The sequence below is a fragment of the Tachypleus tridentatus genome, chromosome 1, assembly GCF_004210375.1.
Source record: "Tachypleus tridentatus isolate NWPU-2018 chromosome 1, ASM421037v1, whole genome shotgun sequence".
NCBI lineage: Eukaryota > Metazoa > Arthropoda > Merostomata > Xiphosura > Limulidae > Tachypleus > Tachypleus tridentatus.
The window spans coordinates 64,829,291-64,846,921 of NC_134825.1; the positions used below are offsets into that span (position 1 = coordinate 64,829,291).

A 17,631-nucleotide genomic window follows, 5' to 3' on the forward strand; every position below is an offset into this window, starting at 1 on the left:
TCGGTTTGTGTATATACTGATGACGGTATTATATATATGCTTGACTTTATTGTTCAATTCAAATAAATTTATTTTCACATTTACTCTAGAAAAGAAAACTGAAAAAAGCTAGTTTCAGTAGATGTATTTTCTTTCCCCGGTCGCACCAAACATGCTCGCCCTTTCAGCCGTGGGAACGTTATAATGTTACGATCAATCCCACTATTCGTTGGTAAAAGAGTAGCCCAAGAGTTGGCGATGGGTGGTGATGACTAGCTGCCTTCCCTCTAGTCTTACACTGCTAAATTAGGGACGGCTAGCACAGATATCCCTCGAATAGCTTTGCGCGAAATTCAAAACAAACAAACAAACGTATTTTCTTTCACTCAGTAAAATAATAAAAATGTGGCATACAAAGAAAAAAACAAACTCTCTTGGCTAATTTGCGAATCCAGTTATTCAGTTGTGCTGGATGTACTTTTTAGATCGAAACCAAAACAACTTTTGATAACAATTCAATGCACATTTTCTTATTAAAATAACATTTGGAATCACAGAATATACTTGTTGACGACTGACTCCCCATCATATTTGATCCAAAGGATTAAGTTGACTACATATTGAGCGCCTACTAATATTATATAAAGTTAAGCATCACATTGCTATCATGTTAGTTGGTGCAGGCCTAGCTTTTATTAAGTTAATTAATATGTATTTCTGCAATACGTAGTCCTATATAATTAATAATTAAATATATTATTTTCCGAGTAATCAATAATTTGTACTGTCTCTATATACTTTACTATAGATTACCTAAAATGCATGTAGTATATCTGCACTTGTTTTATCATAGTGGCTCCAATATACTCTCTTAGTATCCAAGATTAATTGTTACAAGTAATATAACCCCATTTGTTGAGACGATATTTTTACAGTATACATTCTTAATAGCCTAAGACACTTGACTTCTAGTGCAGTATTTGGTATTTCCACTTCAATCAGCGCCTTAAGTAGCACGTGAGCAAAATAGCCCAGACAGACGTTAAAAGACTCAAGACACAATTATTTCTTATTACGAGTTGCTGACCGAAGGAAGTAACCAGTCAGGATCATCATCAGCCTGCACTGTCACTTTTTCGAATAGCTGTTATAAAGCTAAAACAACTAAAACTATAGAGGGAGCTCAGTAACATATCATAATTTAACACTTGCGGTAGAACTAAAGAACTAATGGAAATGAAAATATTTAACAAACTGTATAACGCTTACAATTAAAGAACTATTTTTGAGAAATGTTTTATTATTTCAATTTTTAAATGCACACTTCATCCGTAAACGAAAATGGTATGATTTTTTTTTAAAGATAACTTTATAAAACTCATGACCAGATGTTTCTTATTTGCTGTACTTTCTAGTTATGCCTAGATGTGAATTACTTGTAGGAAACTCCCGCAAAACGTTTGGGAAAATACAACCAGTTAATTGTATTTCACTGTAATGATGTTACAGCAATGTTGCTCCCATAGTTCGATAGTTGGAGGGTTTACCACATTAAAATGTGATGTAAAATGCTTGCAGCAAACACACTACAGACAGCCAGTTGTGTAACTTTCTATCTCAACAGCAAATAAACAGTGAAATCCTGTGCTGCTGTTGTAAATATTTACTTTATTGTTTGTCGTGCTCTTCCGTGGGGGCGTTACAATGTGACGGTCAATTCTACTATTCGTTGGTAAAAGAGTAGCCCAAGAGTTGGTGGGTGGTGATGACTAGCTGCCTTCCCTCTAGTTTTACACTGCTAAATTAGGGACGGCTAGCACAGTAGCTCGTGTAGCTTTGTGCGAAATTCCGAAACAAACAAACAAGTCGTGCTCTTTCTGTTAATTATGATACCGTTAAACTGAGAGGGTTCGATTTCCACTGGTAAACGCAGCAGAGAGTTAGATGTAGCTTTGTTACAAGAAAGCACGCACAAAAAACTCAATAATTACGATTACTCACTTCTGACCTAAAACACACAACTTATAACAAGATTGTTCTGAGGACATCTTGTTGGTTTATAGAACATTGTGTTTGTTTTTGAGTTTTTAGCCAACTCTTGGGCTACTCTTTTACCAACGATTAATGGGATTGACCGCCACATTATAACGCCCCCACAGCTGGAGGGTGAGCATGTTTGGCGCGACGGGGATGCGAACCCGCGACCCTCAGATTACGAGTCGCACGCCTTAACATGCTTGTCCATGCCAGGCCTGGTTTATAGAACAATCTAGAAAAATCCACCTATTTACGTGAATGCATATTTTCGAGACCAAGCTTAAACAAACCAAAGACTCAAAAGACCATTAGAAAAGCACTGGAAGGCTTGACAAATATGTGGTACGATGTGATTGCTATGTCTCCAATTTACTTGATCATCACAAACTTTCATTAGATTCAGATCTTTATTTATTACTTAGTTAAAAGTGCCAGAAGATATGGTCACAATTTTTTTGGATTGGAAGGTTCTCTTTCGTAACCATGGCTTGTTTGCTTTACTAAATTTCGCGCAAAGCTAATCGAAGACGATTTGCACTAGCCGTCCCTACATTTGAATTGGTAGGTTAAAAGGAGGGTAGTCAGCCAGTACCACCCTTCGCCAACTCTTGGACTTCCCTTTACCAACAAAGAATAGTTATATTGACCATCACATTATACGATTCGACACCTGGAATGTAGACCATGTTTAATAATCTCGTGACGCGCCCATTGCAAGTCAAACACCTAACCACAAAACTATATCAAACTTATATCTACAGCATTCATATTTTAGCTGAATGCGTTGTTATTGGCTGGCTTGTTGTTTCGTAGCTATTTACGTCACTATGATCTCCATATGTTACCACTTGTTATTTGACAATTGTTTTGGCTCGACACAACTTATAAATCTCATTATACGTCTATCCTTGTGGTGTGTTCTTCCAATCATAATGCTACTTGCCGCAGCATCTCTATTCGAATATTCATGAAGTCATCATGAACCAAATACATATGTGCTACAAATGTCACTCATGGTGCCACGAATCTCATCTCGGACGATAAGCCACTGCACTATCCTGAATATATCGTTATTATGTAATGCTATTACATCTCACTGCTGCTACGTGTGTTTGGAACAAAGGAATTATTTATAATATAGTTTAATGTTATTTATTTTAATATGTACATGGTATCCATAAAAGGAATTATTTATAATATAGTTTTAGTGTTGTATATTTTAATACGTAGACGACATTTTTAAAAGTTTTTAATTCACACTTTTTTACAAGAATACTTTTAATATCAATAGCATTACATTTCTTACAAATGCATAATTAACAACATTTCATATTAGAGAATATATTTAGAGCACAATGATAAATATTTATAGTCTTGTTTTTGACACAAGAAACCAACAGAGATAATCTGAAGATACATTTTCACATGTAAAAAGTAGAATAAACACATCATCTCTAGAAAACTTTCTATTTACCGAAGTTACTCCTTTTAATATGACAAACATGTAAAGTAAGATAAAGTATCACATTTCATAGACAATGGTTAAAGTTATGAGATAAACAAAACTCTCGTTTTGAGAAATAGCATTATGTCATTTCTCTTTTTAGCAACAAGTCTTCAACCCTGACGGTTATCATGAAATGATAGTCTACAGTGAAGGAGTAGTTCATTCTACAAAAATTTTTTATGTAGATTATGAATAGTAATCTATATCTGTTGGAAGGAAGAATCAGAGAAACATAAAATGTTTAAGATTGTGCAATTTTATTGAACTTTAAATGGAAAGAGTATAGATTGTCAGGTTTAAATGAATGCTCTATAGATGAAATATATCATGTGAGTGATAAAAATGTTTATTTCTTGAAGCAGAGGGTTTCGTTATAATAACCAATCGTAGCTTCATTTTTCTATATACATTAAATTTTGTTTAATAGTGTTTAGTTAATGGTCTTCATTTGGAAGGTTTTTAAAAGTTTTAATGAAACTGATACTGAATAGGTTTTGAGTAATGAAGAGTAATTAGGAACTCTGATTAAATGTTCAATGTGTTCAGCATTGTATGGTTTTGATTCTAAGATTGTATGTTTATGGTCTTAAGTTTGAATGGTCTAATGTTTTGGTTGAATGATTAAGATATTTAGACTAATGCTGTCATTTTAAGATTAGATAGCTGAATATTTAGACTTGATACCTGATACCTGAAAATTTATTTCTAGAAATATTTTCATTAATATGCATTAGAAAATGTGATCGATGAATGTTGTTGTGTTAGTAATAGTTGGGAATTATGACTTTCTTTAATATTATAATATAGAAAGTTTAAACATTACTTTTGATTTTAGACTGGGAAGTTTTTAATGGCTTTAATGTATATGAAAAAGTAAAATAAAAAAGCAATGACTTTAAATATATTGAGAGCTTTCAGAACTAGATGATTCATGTGATGACTTTTAGTTTAATAGCTTTCCATAGGAGGTTTAAAGAAGATCTAGAAGGCTTAGAGTTCTAAAACTCTTGTTTTTAATTGAAAATAAATGTGACTTTTCGAGATTATGATGGTGGTAAATAAATGAATGCTTTAGAAATCTTAGTGCAGATGAATCATTTGCAACTACAAACTGGTTAGTTCTGGTTTGAAATAAATGTTTAAGGCTCTATAAACGATAATATGATGAGTAACTAATGGTCCAGGACCTAAGCCTCGTGGACACTGAGATACGGTTAGGGTATTTCATTATTGATCATGAGAAATGCTCAACAGTTGAGAATCATTGCTTGGTAGATTCTACGTGGTTTTCAGTTGTAGAAGACATGCAACTAATGTGCTCTGAGTGGTTGCCATTGGATAAGGACTTCATTTTAGTATGAGTTGAATGGTTGTCACTGGTTAATGCTGTCAGCTTAATTCGCTCTGAAATGTGACCAATAGTTGAGGACCTCATCATAAAAAGCTCTGAGCGTTGTTTAGCGGTCGAATACTTTAGTGTAGAACATAGAGGGTATTGATTAATAGCTGAAATATCTAAAAATGGTGTTTTGGGGCGATAATAAATTGTAGATGATCCGAGCTTGGTTGGTTCAGAGTGGTGGAGTTGACTAGATGAGGGCTCTGGACTAGAATGGCGCGACAGATACTGGCTGCTCGATTTTCTTTTGTAAACATTTGATCTTTTGTGGAAAGTCATGCTACTTATTGGAGTTGTGTCTGCATTAAGATCAATATCTGATGTTTTTTTGTCGTTAGAAAATGAAGAAGGGCAAGAATTAGCTAAGTATTCTTTACAAAGGGATTCTGGGAGAGAATGATAATTAAGAGGCGAGACCCCTGTAACGTGAACGGAAGTCCTTCCCAGTGTTTTGTAGTCATCACTAAAGAAATCTCTGTAGCAGTTCTTCTTGCAACACGAACATTTTTTTCTATTGAACTTGGACCATTGTTTTTTCTTATTGTTCCACATATGAACAGAAGAATTTTGTCCGTCATGAATTCTTATTTGGACCACAATAGATTCGAGAAACTTACGTTGGCATTCTGTATATGATGTTCTTGATTCGTCTCCTACTGGTTTCTGATTTGGCCGTACCTCTATCTGCCCGTGTCGTAACTGATCTTTGACACGGAATATTGGATTTATATGGTCATGTTTAGAGCAGTGTCTGAAAAAATAACACACGAAGATTGGGAAATAAGAATATTTATACATCGCTATATAAACTTAAAAAAAACACGTTGGCATTTCAGGTAAGCATAAATTATTTATTTCTTATGATTGCCTGTTTTTCTTTAAGTTTTTCTAGAAAGTTTTAAAAAAGTACTCAACACTCAAGATTTTTTTATATACTACTGAAAATCAGCTTTTATAAATACATTATTTTGCATTTTGTTTCCAAAAAAAAGACAAGCAAAGTAATGTTTATCCTTCGTTTTAAAATCGCGATTAAATGTTTCTTTAAAAAGTAAAGCAGCTGTTACACTATACCTACTTTAGCCTAAATTATATATACTGATAGTTCGTGACCCTTAATACAATAAACACAATTTACATAAAAATAGAATTATTAAAATTTTTACACTATAGTTAAATAATTAAAACATACTTTCTTGAAGTTAATTCTGCTTTACTTTTCGATTTACTTTTTCGATGTGACGTAAATTGTTTGTTTGTTTTGAATTTCGCGCAAAGCTGCACGAGGGCTATCAGGATTACCCGTCCCTACTTCAGCAGTGTAAAACTAGAAGAAAGGCAGCTAGTCATCACCACCCACCGCCAACTCAGAGTGCGAGTCGAGCGCCCAGCATCTATTTTGAGCCATAACTTTCAGAAACTGAACTATGTTGGTCAATATCACATTATAACACGTTTCTATAACGCGCATAGATTAAAATGTTCTAAAGTATTGTCATATTAAGTTCTGATATTGAATAATTCTCAGTTCAAAGTATTAAAGTTTAACTTTAGAATGTCTAAAAATTGTTAGCCATACCACTATGTTAATAAATATGTATGTTATTAAAGTCTTTATGAAAGGCAATTATCTTAATATGCTAAAACAAATCAGATATTGATCCCTGTTAGCCCAGCGAATTTTGCACAAAATACCCCAATGTAACGAAAGCATTTAAAAGTCAAGATAAACTGCATGCGAGTGTGTAGTAAATACGAGTTGGAATAGCAATGTATTTAACTTGTGCATGTAATGGTAAGTTATAGCTCGTCTAAATGAAATGTTTATAATGTCGTGTACTAGCAAAGAGGCAGCTTTTGAAACACGATTATATATTTAAGTATGTGTAATATATTAAATTTCAATGTTATTTAAAATGAGAAAACAGATTTTAAGATTGCGAACAACATCCCAGTAACGGTTACGATAAAAGAATCCTTATTTATGGGTTAAGAAGACCCGTTAAATAAACTCGTATTTATATTTATTACGCTTTGAATACTGCTTGTAAAGTCTGAATAACAACATTTTCTGATTTCGTAGACTATTATCAGAAAACGACTATTCTGCGTGGCTAAGTTTCTTTACGTTATTTACTGTAATAACGTATGTCAAGTGATTACATGTGACATATTAAAATAATTATCGTAGGGTGTAATTATAAATCTAATGAATTTAATTTAAGAATTCTGTTTTCCAAATGATGTTGTTTCAATGTTATTTTGTGATTATTACATTTCGGAAAAGATAATCATATAACTGTAAGGTAACTAATACTGTTTGTATGAAACCAAGTTATGTATGACATTAATAATCAACTACGAGGCAGAAGTACGTGTGTTATTGATTTGAATTACGCACAGAGCTACACAATGCGCTATCTGTGCTCTGCACACCTCGGATATAATAACCCGGGTTTTAGCGTTGTACGTCCGCTATGCTGTTAAGGGGAGTATAAATACATCTATATATACATGACTTGTGTGTTTTCTATAGCTTTGGGGGCTTATGTTCAGGTATTGTAAATTTCATTCTTCCTTAATTATGTGATGAAGCTGTTTATCTGCTTATCTGTTGTGTTTTTTGTGTTTTTTTTACTATACAAGCCTAAAATTCTTGTAAGATCTCATTTTTCTTTAGGAAAAGGAGAGAGGCCAATAAATAAGCTATTTCTCAAAATTAGAACATAATTTATGATATACGTACACAGATTTAATACAAAATGTCCTCACACTATTTTATATACATTTGATTGTATGTTCAGTTGTCTGGTCGGCAGCTGTTTTATTTCAAAATATGAGAAAACGACTATTTATAATTGTTTTAAGTTAAATAAATAAAAAAATAACAGTATTAGAAATTATTGTAAAATTAACATTTTAAACAGAAAATGTACGTTATTTATAAGAACTTGGTGTTTTACGTCACAGGCCCGGCATGGGTAGGTGGTTAGGGGCGCTCGACTCGTAATCCGAGGGTCAAAGATTCGAATCACCGTCACACCAAACACGTTCGCCGTTCAAACGGTGGAACGTTATAACGTTACGGTCAATCCTACTATTCGTTAGTAAAAGAGTAGCCCAAGAGTTGGCGGTGAATGGCGATGACTAGCTAGCTGCCTTCCCTCTAGTCTTACACTGCTAAATTAGAGACAGCACAAATAGCCCTCGTGTAGATCTGAGCTAAATTTAAAACAAACAAACCAAAATAGATGCTGGCTGCTATTTTAAGAAATTAAGTAACTTCGACAACAAGCTAAATCAAAAATAGCGCAAAGTAAGTACAGACAGTTAATTATTATGTTTGTGCTTAGGCCATTCTCAGTCTCATTTTTCATAATCGCCACGACAGTAAATAGGGGATGACTGACTTTCGTTCTCTTTGCTTCATCAACAAATGAGAAAAGTGTGTGTTGTTATGGCAAAGCCACATCGGACTATCTGCTCAGTCCACCGAGGGGAATTGAACCCCTAATTTTAGAGTTGTAAACCTGTAGATTTTTTGCTGTAAAAGCGGGGGACCAAGAGAAAAGAGACGAAAAAATGTCTAGTATGTCTTATAGGGTATCACTCCTCTTTTCGTGGGTTTAGTGTAAAATAGGAAAAGCCGGATGATTTGAATAAAATGGTCAGGAAGTGAAATACGGATTATAAAAGTTATAAAAAAATGAAACAGTGATATAAGAAGACTTTGTTTGTTTGTTTTTGAATTTCGCACAAAGCTACTTGAGGGCTATTTGTGCTCGCCGTCCCTAATTTAGCAGTGTAAGACTAGAGGGAAGGCAGCTAGTCATCACCACCCACCGCCAACTCTTGGGTTACTCTTTTACCAACGAATAGTGGGATTGACCGTCACATTATAACGCCCCCACGGCTGAAAGGGCGAGCATGTTTGGCGTGACGGGGATGCGAACCCGCGACCCTCGGATTACGAGTCACACGCCTTAACGCGCTTGGCCATGCCGGGCCTATAAGAAGACAAACGTAGTAAAGTACAAATGAAACAAAATAAAGGAACGACAAATAAACACTATGGATTTGCGGATTATGAACAGAATGAACATGTCAGTAACAGAAAAAAAAAAAGATAATTATAATTCAAGATATTAAAAGGACATCAAAAGTAAACGTAGTAAAACAACGACATTAAAAGACAAATATAATAAAACGATTAATATACAAAAATGAAACGAGGAAATGAATGCAGAGGAACTAAATGTAAGTTGTAAAAGGCAGTAATCATAAGTAAATGAAACATAATCGTATATACCTTATTGCGCTCTAAAGGTTTGTGGTTCTCTAGTTCATACTGTACTGTACCCTATTTTTAATTGTGTTACAAATGGTAAAATTGTAAAGATATGAACATTTAGAAACATTTTAATAATTACAGAGCTTTGATTAAAAATATTCAATCACAATACATTACTGGCTTCTCCAGTATATCTGTCCAAAGAATGGTGTTGAAATAAAATCTTGGCTTTCGTTACTGTATCTTTCCTTTGGTTAACTTTATAATGCTCTTACTATGACTGTTATACAATAGCGTAAGATTTTACGCTTGAAAATGTTGATTTTCTTTGTTTTTCTGGTAAGAAGGTTCATAATGTAGGAATTTTATTTTCCCATGTAAAGTTGAGATGGCTCAGTCTACTAAGTTCAATTGCCAGCCCTATATTTATTTTAGTTTATAGATTTTTTGCCGTATAATTGTTTGATTATGTCTTATAATATGATGTACATTGATTAGTAGGTTATAAAGTGTATTCTAAAACTTTATAAATTATATATAATATAATAATAAAATAGGTAGTTAAAGATCGTGATGACAAAATTATAGTTACTGTTGAATAAAAATGATAATAAATTAAAGTAAGAAATATAAATTTTAGTTAGTCACAAATTTTCAACTTTGGGGTGCTCTGAATAGCTAAAAAGCAGCATATACACCGGAGATAGAGCGACTATGCCAAGTAGATCTTAATATCTAGCTTATAGTGATTCGTTTATAAGAAAATCTAGATGAATTTTATATTGCTTTAATGCGAACGTCTGTGTAATCCCAACATGGAGAGTGCTAGAGCACATGAGAAATAATACTCAATTTTGTTTTGTTTTTTTAATTAAGCACAAAGCTACACAAGGGGCTATCTGTGCTCTGCCTACCACGGGTATCGAAACCCGATTTTAGTATGTAAGTCCGCAGACATACCACTGTGCCAACTCAATTTTGTCAACTAAAACAATACAGGTCAAAAGCAAACGATTTTCAAGACAATGACCTGGAAATTATTTGGTCAATTTTGTGTTTATGTTTTCTCTAGAATGTTAGAATTAAAATGAACAGTTTTATTAGAACAGCATTTATTCTTAAGGATAGTAAAATAAAGCAAAAAAGTCTCTAGTTTGACTCACAGTAAGCCTTATTTAAAAAATATATCTGGAAAATTGTCTGTACAACTCATTGTGTTGAGATAAATAATTACATTTTATTACTTATTGCACATAATCATATAAATAGAACCATAGAACGTTACATTATAGTTATACCTCGAAATTTGATATGTATGAGAGATGTATCGAAATGTGCAGAGAAGTTAATTTATAATAGGGTTGTGTAAGTGTATTTTTCTGTTAATGTGTTCTATTCTTAACTGAATATTTGATATGTAAATTATTCTATGTACTACTACAATCGTTACAAAAATATAGAGCCACTTTCATTGGGAGATGAAAATGAAAAAAATAGATAAATAAGAAGTTATCTATAAGTACTAAAGTTATTCTTTTATCTACATTCTTTATCTATTTCTATAAAAGTAATTAAAATATGACAATTAGAAACGTATTATTATTAAATATATAATGTTGAAAAATATTATTTTTTTTACAACAGACCTTCTACGTTTACTAAAAGCGTTCTCAGTATCGTTAAAAGAAGTTTAGTAAGCTTTCAAAACTATGGTAATATTAGTACCTATATTTTCATAAAATCAGAGATTGGTTAAAACAGCAATATCGTATCTATAAGATGCCTGATTGGGTCAGAACGCGCGAATCACCACTTGTTATTACAGAGCTACATTCAAAATTTAATAAAATCTGTTTATTATCAATATACATAAAGAAAGTTTAAAACCTATATTTTAATATTTTACAATTTTTTAATTTCTTATTTCAAAAAAAAATATTTAAATAAATTATATCTCTTTGCTTCTGTGTATCAAGTGACAATTGGTTACTCATAATTGCTCATTTTATATTGTCTTACTATCCCTCTATGATCCTCTTAGTTTGACAAAAATGACACACTTTCAGCATATCTTTAGTAATATATAATATAAACTTACAACCTCCACTTTTATCGCGTCACTAAAATATAAGCCACAAAATCAAACTCGTATGTCATGCCCACCTATCACATTCCAGCTTACAAAAATATGTCAATAATTTTCTCTGACATTATGTAGTGGATTATTTTTAACCAATAGAAAGAGAAAGTTATAATTTACCGACTTATTTATAAGGATAACTCATGCTGACAAACATTTGAATGACTAGGTGTACAAATTTATTGTAATTATTGGGTTAAGGAATAATTCGTGAGCGTTTTTCAAGTTAAAAAAATATATTTATAAATGAAACGCTTTCGCAAAATATTTCATGTCATTTGGTAGATGATTTTTTGCTCTAATAGATGGTGTGTTTGATTTTCATGTGTCTTTAATTTTTGCTTTCAATTACAGCTCATTAAATGGACTGTCAAGTGGTCAAAATCGAGCATTTTCGACACCATCTGCTTTTCGCATTTAATTTCTTGCAATTTCGTTTAAAACAATGCATACTATATACCTAGGTATTACATGAAATAAAGTATCATAATAAATGTTTTGGGTGTAATGTGTTCATGCATTGAAGTCTTGCATGTAATGCTTGAATGAAATTATTTAAAAACGCTCACGAATTATTCCTCAACCTACTATTATTGAGATGACCTTGACCAGGTAATAGAATTATTTTGTGTGGCTTTTGAACTAAGATATAAACGTATTTATATACAAATGAAAATGTGTTTTAAGAAGGACAGATAATCTTATTGTACTATATTTCATAAAGACAAGAAACACTATTTTCGGACGCAAAGTATCTCAAAAACATCCTAAAAAAGGGCCCGGCATGGCCAAGCATGTTAAGGCGTTTGACTCGTAATCTGAGGGTTGCGGGTTCGAATCCCGGTCATACCAAACATGCTCGCCCTTTCGGCTGTGAGGGCGTTATGAAATGACAGTCAATCTTACTATTCGTTGGTAAAAAAGTAGCCCAAGAGTTGGCGGTGGGTGGTGATGACTAGCTGCCTTCCCTCTAGTCTTACACTGCTAAATTAGGGACGGCTAGCACAGATAACCCTCGAGCAGCTATGCGCGAAATTAAAAAACAAACAATAACAACAAACGTCCTAAAAAGGGGCGGTTTAATATTTCATACTCTTTGAAATTAACAGAATATATATAAAAATGTATATTAATTATAAATGAAAAAGTAACAAGATATCGAGATTTTTAATAAAAATGGAAATAATTTTAAACATTAGGTGTAATAAAATGGATAAATAAATTACATTAAAGTGTGTAAAAGCATTCTATAAAAAAATCTGTATGTAATTCAATGATAAATTTGAAATTCTGAATAGTATTTTTAGTTGGAGAGTGTAATTTTCCTACCATATGCGTGGATGATTTTTATAAAATCTATACATTTCAGAATAAGTTTAAAATAAAAATAAAACATGGAAATAAAATGTGAATGAAAAGTTCATCCAGACTTTGTTTGATAGCATGCGCATGCGTACTTATGATCCTATCAAGAGGACTAGCCTTAATTTTAATATTATTATTAATAATTTGGGTTCCCCGTTTGTACAGCGGTAAGTCTACGGATTTACAACGCTAAAATCAGGTGTTCGATTCCCCTCGGTGGACTCAGCAGATAACCCGATGTGGCTTTGCTATAAGAAAGCACAGACACAACCAATCTGAGTGTCTGAAGAGGATCTAGTCTAAAGAGTCATGGTTCGCTTCCCACTGTCGCAATAAAAAGTTTCGCACTTTGGAGCCTGTGACGTTCTATAACATTGACGGACAAATCCAACTATTCGGTTAAACAAGAGTTGTGATTGATGCTGATGCTAACAACCATTCCTATAGTCCATTATTTCAAAGTGAGATATGGCCACGCGAGGATAACATTTTGCGTGGTTTAGAGTGAAAATTCTCGAACAATTATTGTTGTTAGAAATAAGAGGAACGAACTCAGCTTATAACTGATCCAATATTCTAGGTTTTCAATAATGAGATGCGTATTTATTCTCGAAACAATGGTGTATTTCTAGGCTAAATTGTTAGCGTTGTTTGGTAGATTAGAGCCTACCACATGTGCTTAGCTTGTAGTCCAGAGCTTTTTGTTTTGTTTTTTGTTTTTGAATTTCGCGCAAAGCTACTCGAGGGCTCTCTGCGCTAGCCGTCCCTAATTTAGCAGTGTAAGGCTAGAGGGAAGGCAGCTAATCATAACCATCCACCGCCAACTCTTGGACTTTCTTTTACCAACGAATAGTGGGATTGACAGTCACATTATGACGCCCCACGGCTGAAATGGCGAGCATGTTTGGTGCGATCGGGATTTGAACCCGCGACCCTCGGATTACGAGTCGAACGCCTTAACCCACCTGGTTATGTTGGGCTTCGAGCTTTTTAAACCAAGGATACAGACGGGTTTTAAAACTCGTGGATAAAATCTATTATTTATGATATCGATAACTGAATATAGTTCCGGTAAAAACTAAACCAAAATAATATGTAGATAAAATATATTATTTTTTTTTATCTGGTACAATCTTGATCATGTCTGTGTAGATAATACTTCCACGCCTTTACGAGTGAAGCGATAAGTAAATAAATGGTGCACCATGGAGAAAGGATTAAATGTGAACGGCAGAAAGGATATACTGTTAGTACTGATCCATCATAACTTAGGCAATATCCAGTTCAATTTGTTTCTTTTTGCTCAAGAATCGATATAAAACCATCATAACTTAGAAAAAGGAAATTTCATGCAACATTTATTTGAATTTATAACTTTCGACTTGGCTTCATTCAGTCTTAATTATGAGGAATATATTTCCACAAAATTGGACTTGCTGATATGTCGCACACCTAAGACCTGAATTACTTTAGTTATTGTATTTCTTGAAATAATAAAAGTAAATATTCGTTTAGGAAAATACACACACAGAGGTAATACTGTTTCAATTTTAAATGATGAGAAACCCGCTGGAAATTAAAATGTATCTCAGAATAATGACCAAGGAAGGTCGTAACGTCGTCCTCTGCTTTATTAGTAAAAGTGTTAATACCCATACCAGCCATCTTAGATACATGTTTTAATCTTAATTATTACAGTTTTCCATGTTTAAAGTGGCCCGGCATTTCAAAATGGTTAAGGCACTCGACTTGTAATCTGAGGGTCGCGGGTTCGAATCCCCACCACACCAAACATGCTCGTTATTTCAGCCGTGGGGGCCTTATAAAGTTACGGTCAATCCCACTATTCGTTGATAAAAGAGTAGCTCAAGAGTTGGCGGTGAATGGTGATGACTAGCTTCCTTCCCTCTAGTCTTACATTGGTAAATTAGGGATGGCTAGCGCACATATTTCTCGTGTAGCTTTGTGCGAAATTAAAAAAACAAACACAAAACTGAAAAGAGTTGAAGCAATGAAAAGACATATTAGAAAGAAAAAAAGGGTAAAACACTACGTATGATAAACAAAGCTGGAGTCAGTACAACTTACACAGTTGAATGGAAACGTTAGAAAGGAAGGTACAGAAGAGAAATGATCAATAATTAATATTAGACAGTGATCAACGAGCACTAGAAGAATATAGAACGAGGTAAAAACTGACTAGTATTTGACTATTATAAGAGAATAAATTATAACAGAGCATGAAATAAAAAGAAATTGTCAGTATTAGACAGTAAGATATAGAAATTGTAAACAAAAATAATACAATAATTAGTCAATGTTGCTAAGTAAGTAAGTACCAGATTTAAGTCATACCTTTCGGACATCTCATCCTGACATGCCTTGCAGTAGATAGCGGACACTTCAGAAAATAGAAAGAATAACTACAGCTATTAACATCAGTATAAAGTATTCTGTCGTAATAAGAGAAAAAAAAACAGATTCGTGAACAGGTGTTTTTAAACGTTTCATATAACAATATAACTAATATTTCACATTTAGAGAATACTGTAAACAGCTGAAAAATTTAACAGTCTGTTGTTTTATCTTATAAATGTTAGTTAATAATACATATGTTTTGTTACCTTTGATTCTTAAGAAAATATATCATCTATTTGATATTATACATCAGCACACTATTTTGATCAATTAATAGTCCTTTATATGTTTATTGTATTATATCTTTATGATATATTTATACGTTGTTATACTTATATATGTAGCATGTATGAAATTTATTCCTAACGATTTTTGTCTATACATTTTTAAAGCTTAAAGTTGAGTATGAATCATGTATGATTTAAATAAGTCGTGTTAGAAGAGTTATTCACTTTTCTCGCACTCTCTTGTTAAAAGTACGACATTCTAATTGATTTGAACAAGATACATTTGAAGATAAAAATTTTAATTAGAACAAAAACCGAAAAGAAACGTCACAAGTGCGCGACAGTCTTAATTACTTCCAATAGAGTGATTGTAGAGAAAAGAACCCGTATTTAAAACAGCTATATATCAGAATTAATTTAACTAGGAGAACTAAATTATTATCAGAGATACCGAAAAATTAATTTGAAAGGAACTGGATGTGATACAGACACCTCAAAAACATTTACAAAAGAACTGGTGTTTAAAATGCTTAACAATCAGCACATCAAGCCTATCTCTAAACGATACTTCTATATGATTAATTTATTTTAGAATGTTCATTGATCTTTACAATATATTGCACACTGACTGACAGTCTATCCCTAAACGACACTTTTAAATGAATAGTTTATTTTAGAATGTTCATTGATCTTTACAATATATTGCACACTGACTGACAGTCTATCCCTAAACGACACTTTTAAATGAATAGTTTATTTTAGAATGTTCATTGATCTTTGCATTATCTTGCACATTAACTGATGGTCTATTTCTAAACAACAGTTCTACATGAATAATTTATTTTAGAATGTTCATTGACGTTTACAACATATTGCACACTGACTGACAGTCTATCCCTAAACGACACTTCTAAATAAATAGCTTATTTTAGAATGTTCATTGATTTTTCAGTATTTTGCACACTGACCGACAGTCTATCCATAGAGGACACTTCTACTATATGAATAATTTATTTTATAATGTTCATTGATCTTTACAATATATTGAACAGTGACTGACAGTCTATCTCTAAATGAAACTTCTACGACAATAATTTGTTTTTGAATATTCACAAATCCCTGCAATATATTGCATACTGACTGACTGACGTTTCATCCAAGCTACCGATCCCTTATTGTTGAAAGAGGAAGAGAGGGAAATAAAAGCATTCACATCTTTGTTGAAGAAGCCTTTGATTGTTAATGTACCTCATGTAAAATTTCCTTCTTTTAGAAGTAGCAGTTTTTAAGATGTGATTACTTTGGATACACAGTTTCCGTGTAAACGATCAGTCGATAAACAGTAACTTATTAAAAAAATTCCAGTAATATATCAAACTTTAATAATGACAGTGAAAATATTAACCTACTTTTTATCTATTGGAAGTGAATAAACGCTTGATTATTGGTAAGAAAAAATGTAATAAAGTAATATTACTACACAATCACTAATAATAAAGAAATAGCTTACTGTATAATGGAGCTATAAGTAAAAGTAAAACTTACTACCAATGTTCCAAGGGTAACCACTGTTCCTCTGAAATGTTCTAGAGCCATTACTGTTTATCCATTCCAACTGAGGATAGCAGTCGAGACAAAATGGCTTCAACAAGCTTTTCAGTTCTCGCCGATAGGGTCTCCTTGATAGAACATAGATCACTGGGTCGAGAATAAAGTTGAGAGCCATACAGATATCGGCTATGCGATAGAATAATTTGTGTTTTCGTTCTTTATCCCAATGAGCCACTATGATAGTTAGCTGTGGTATGATTCATTTAATAAAGTTTTAATGTTAACAAAAACAGATCATATGATAATACACTTAGTACAACAACATACATAATACTACCAAACATTGTAGAAAACTAAATGTAAAACATGAAATATCGTTTTATAGACTTTAACACTTTATGACCTACTTTTTGTTTGTTTTTATTTGAGTATAAAGCTACACAATGGATTACTATATTGTGTCCACCATGAATATCAAAACCAGATCTTTAGCATACCGCAGACGTACAGTTGATCCATCATAGGGCTTATAGCCTACAAACATATTAATTTCATAAAATACATTAATATTAATAGAAATCATAATAAATTATTGAAACTTAAATGTTTAAAATGCAATATCCGATAAAATTCTGAACTCGTATCCCCTCTTAAATATTCGAAAATGTTCAGTATAAACATATATCAATTTTTGTTTTTGCTTTACATTAAAAATCT

The 17,631-nt window shown here is 32.7% G+C and overlaps 1 protein-coding gene across 1 annotated transcript; it reads right to left on the reverse strand.

The window, feature by feature from the left end:
* Positions 1–3,499: 3,499 nt before the first annotated feature.
* LOC143250478 (uncharacterized) lies at positions 3,500–17,156 on the reverse strand. The gene is made up of 3 exons (XM_076501113.1): positions 16,909–17,156; positions 15,074–15,119; positions 3,500–5,673 (listed from the first exon to the last, which is right to left on the reverse strand). The coding sequence occupies exons 1-3, from the start codon at positions 17,087–17,089 to the stop codon at positions 4,785–4,787; spliced, it is 1,116 nt and encodes a 371-aa protein (XP_076357228.1). The 5' UTR covers positions 17,090–17,156; the 3' UTR covers positions 3,500–4,784.
* Between the last annotated feature and the right edge of the window lie 475 nt (positions 17,157–17,631).

Excerpts from the sequence above, each read along its gene's own strand:
- LOC143250478 (XM_076501113.1), bottom strand. The coding sequence starts at position 17,089 with ATGGCTCTCAACTTTATTCTCGACCCAGTGATCTATGTTCTATCAAGG. Across the intron at positions 15,120-16,908 it reads TTACCCTTGGAACATTGGTA|TGTCCGCTATCTACTGCAAG; the intron begins GTAAGTTTTACT and ends TATTTTCTGAAG. Across the intron at positions 5,674-15,073 it reads CAGGATGAGATGTCCGAAAG|ACACTGCTCTAAACATGACC; the intron begins GTATGACTTAAA and ends TTATTTTTTCAG.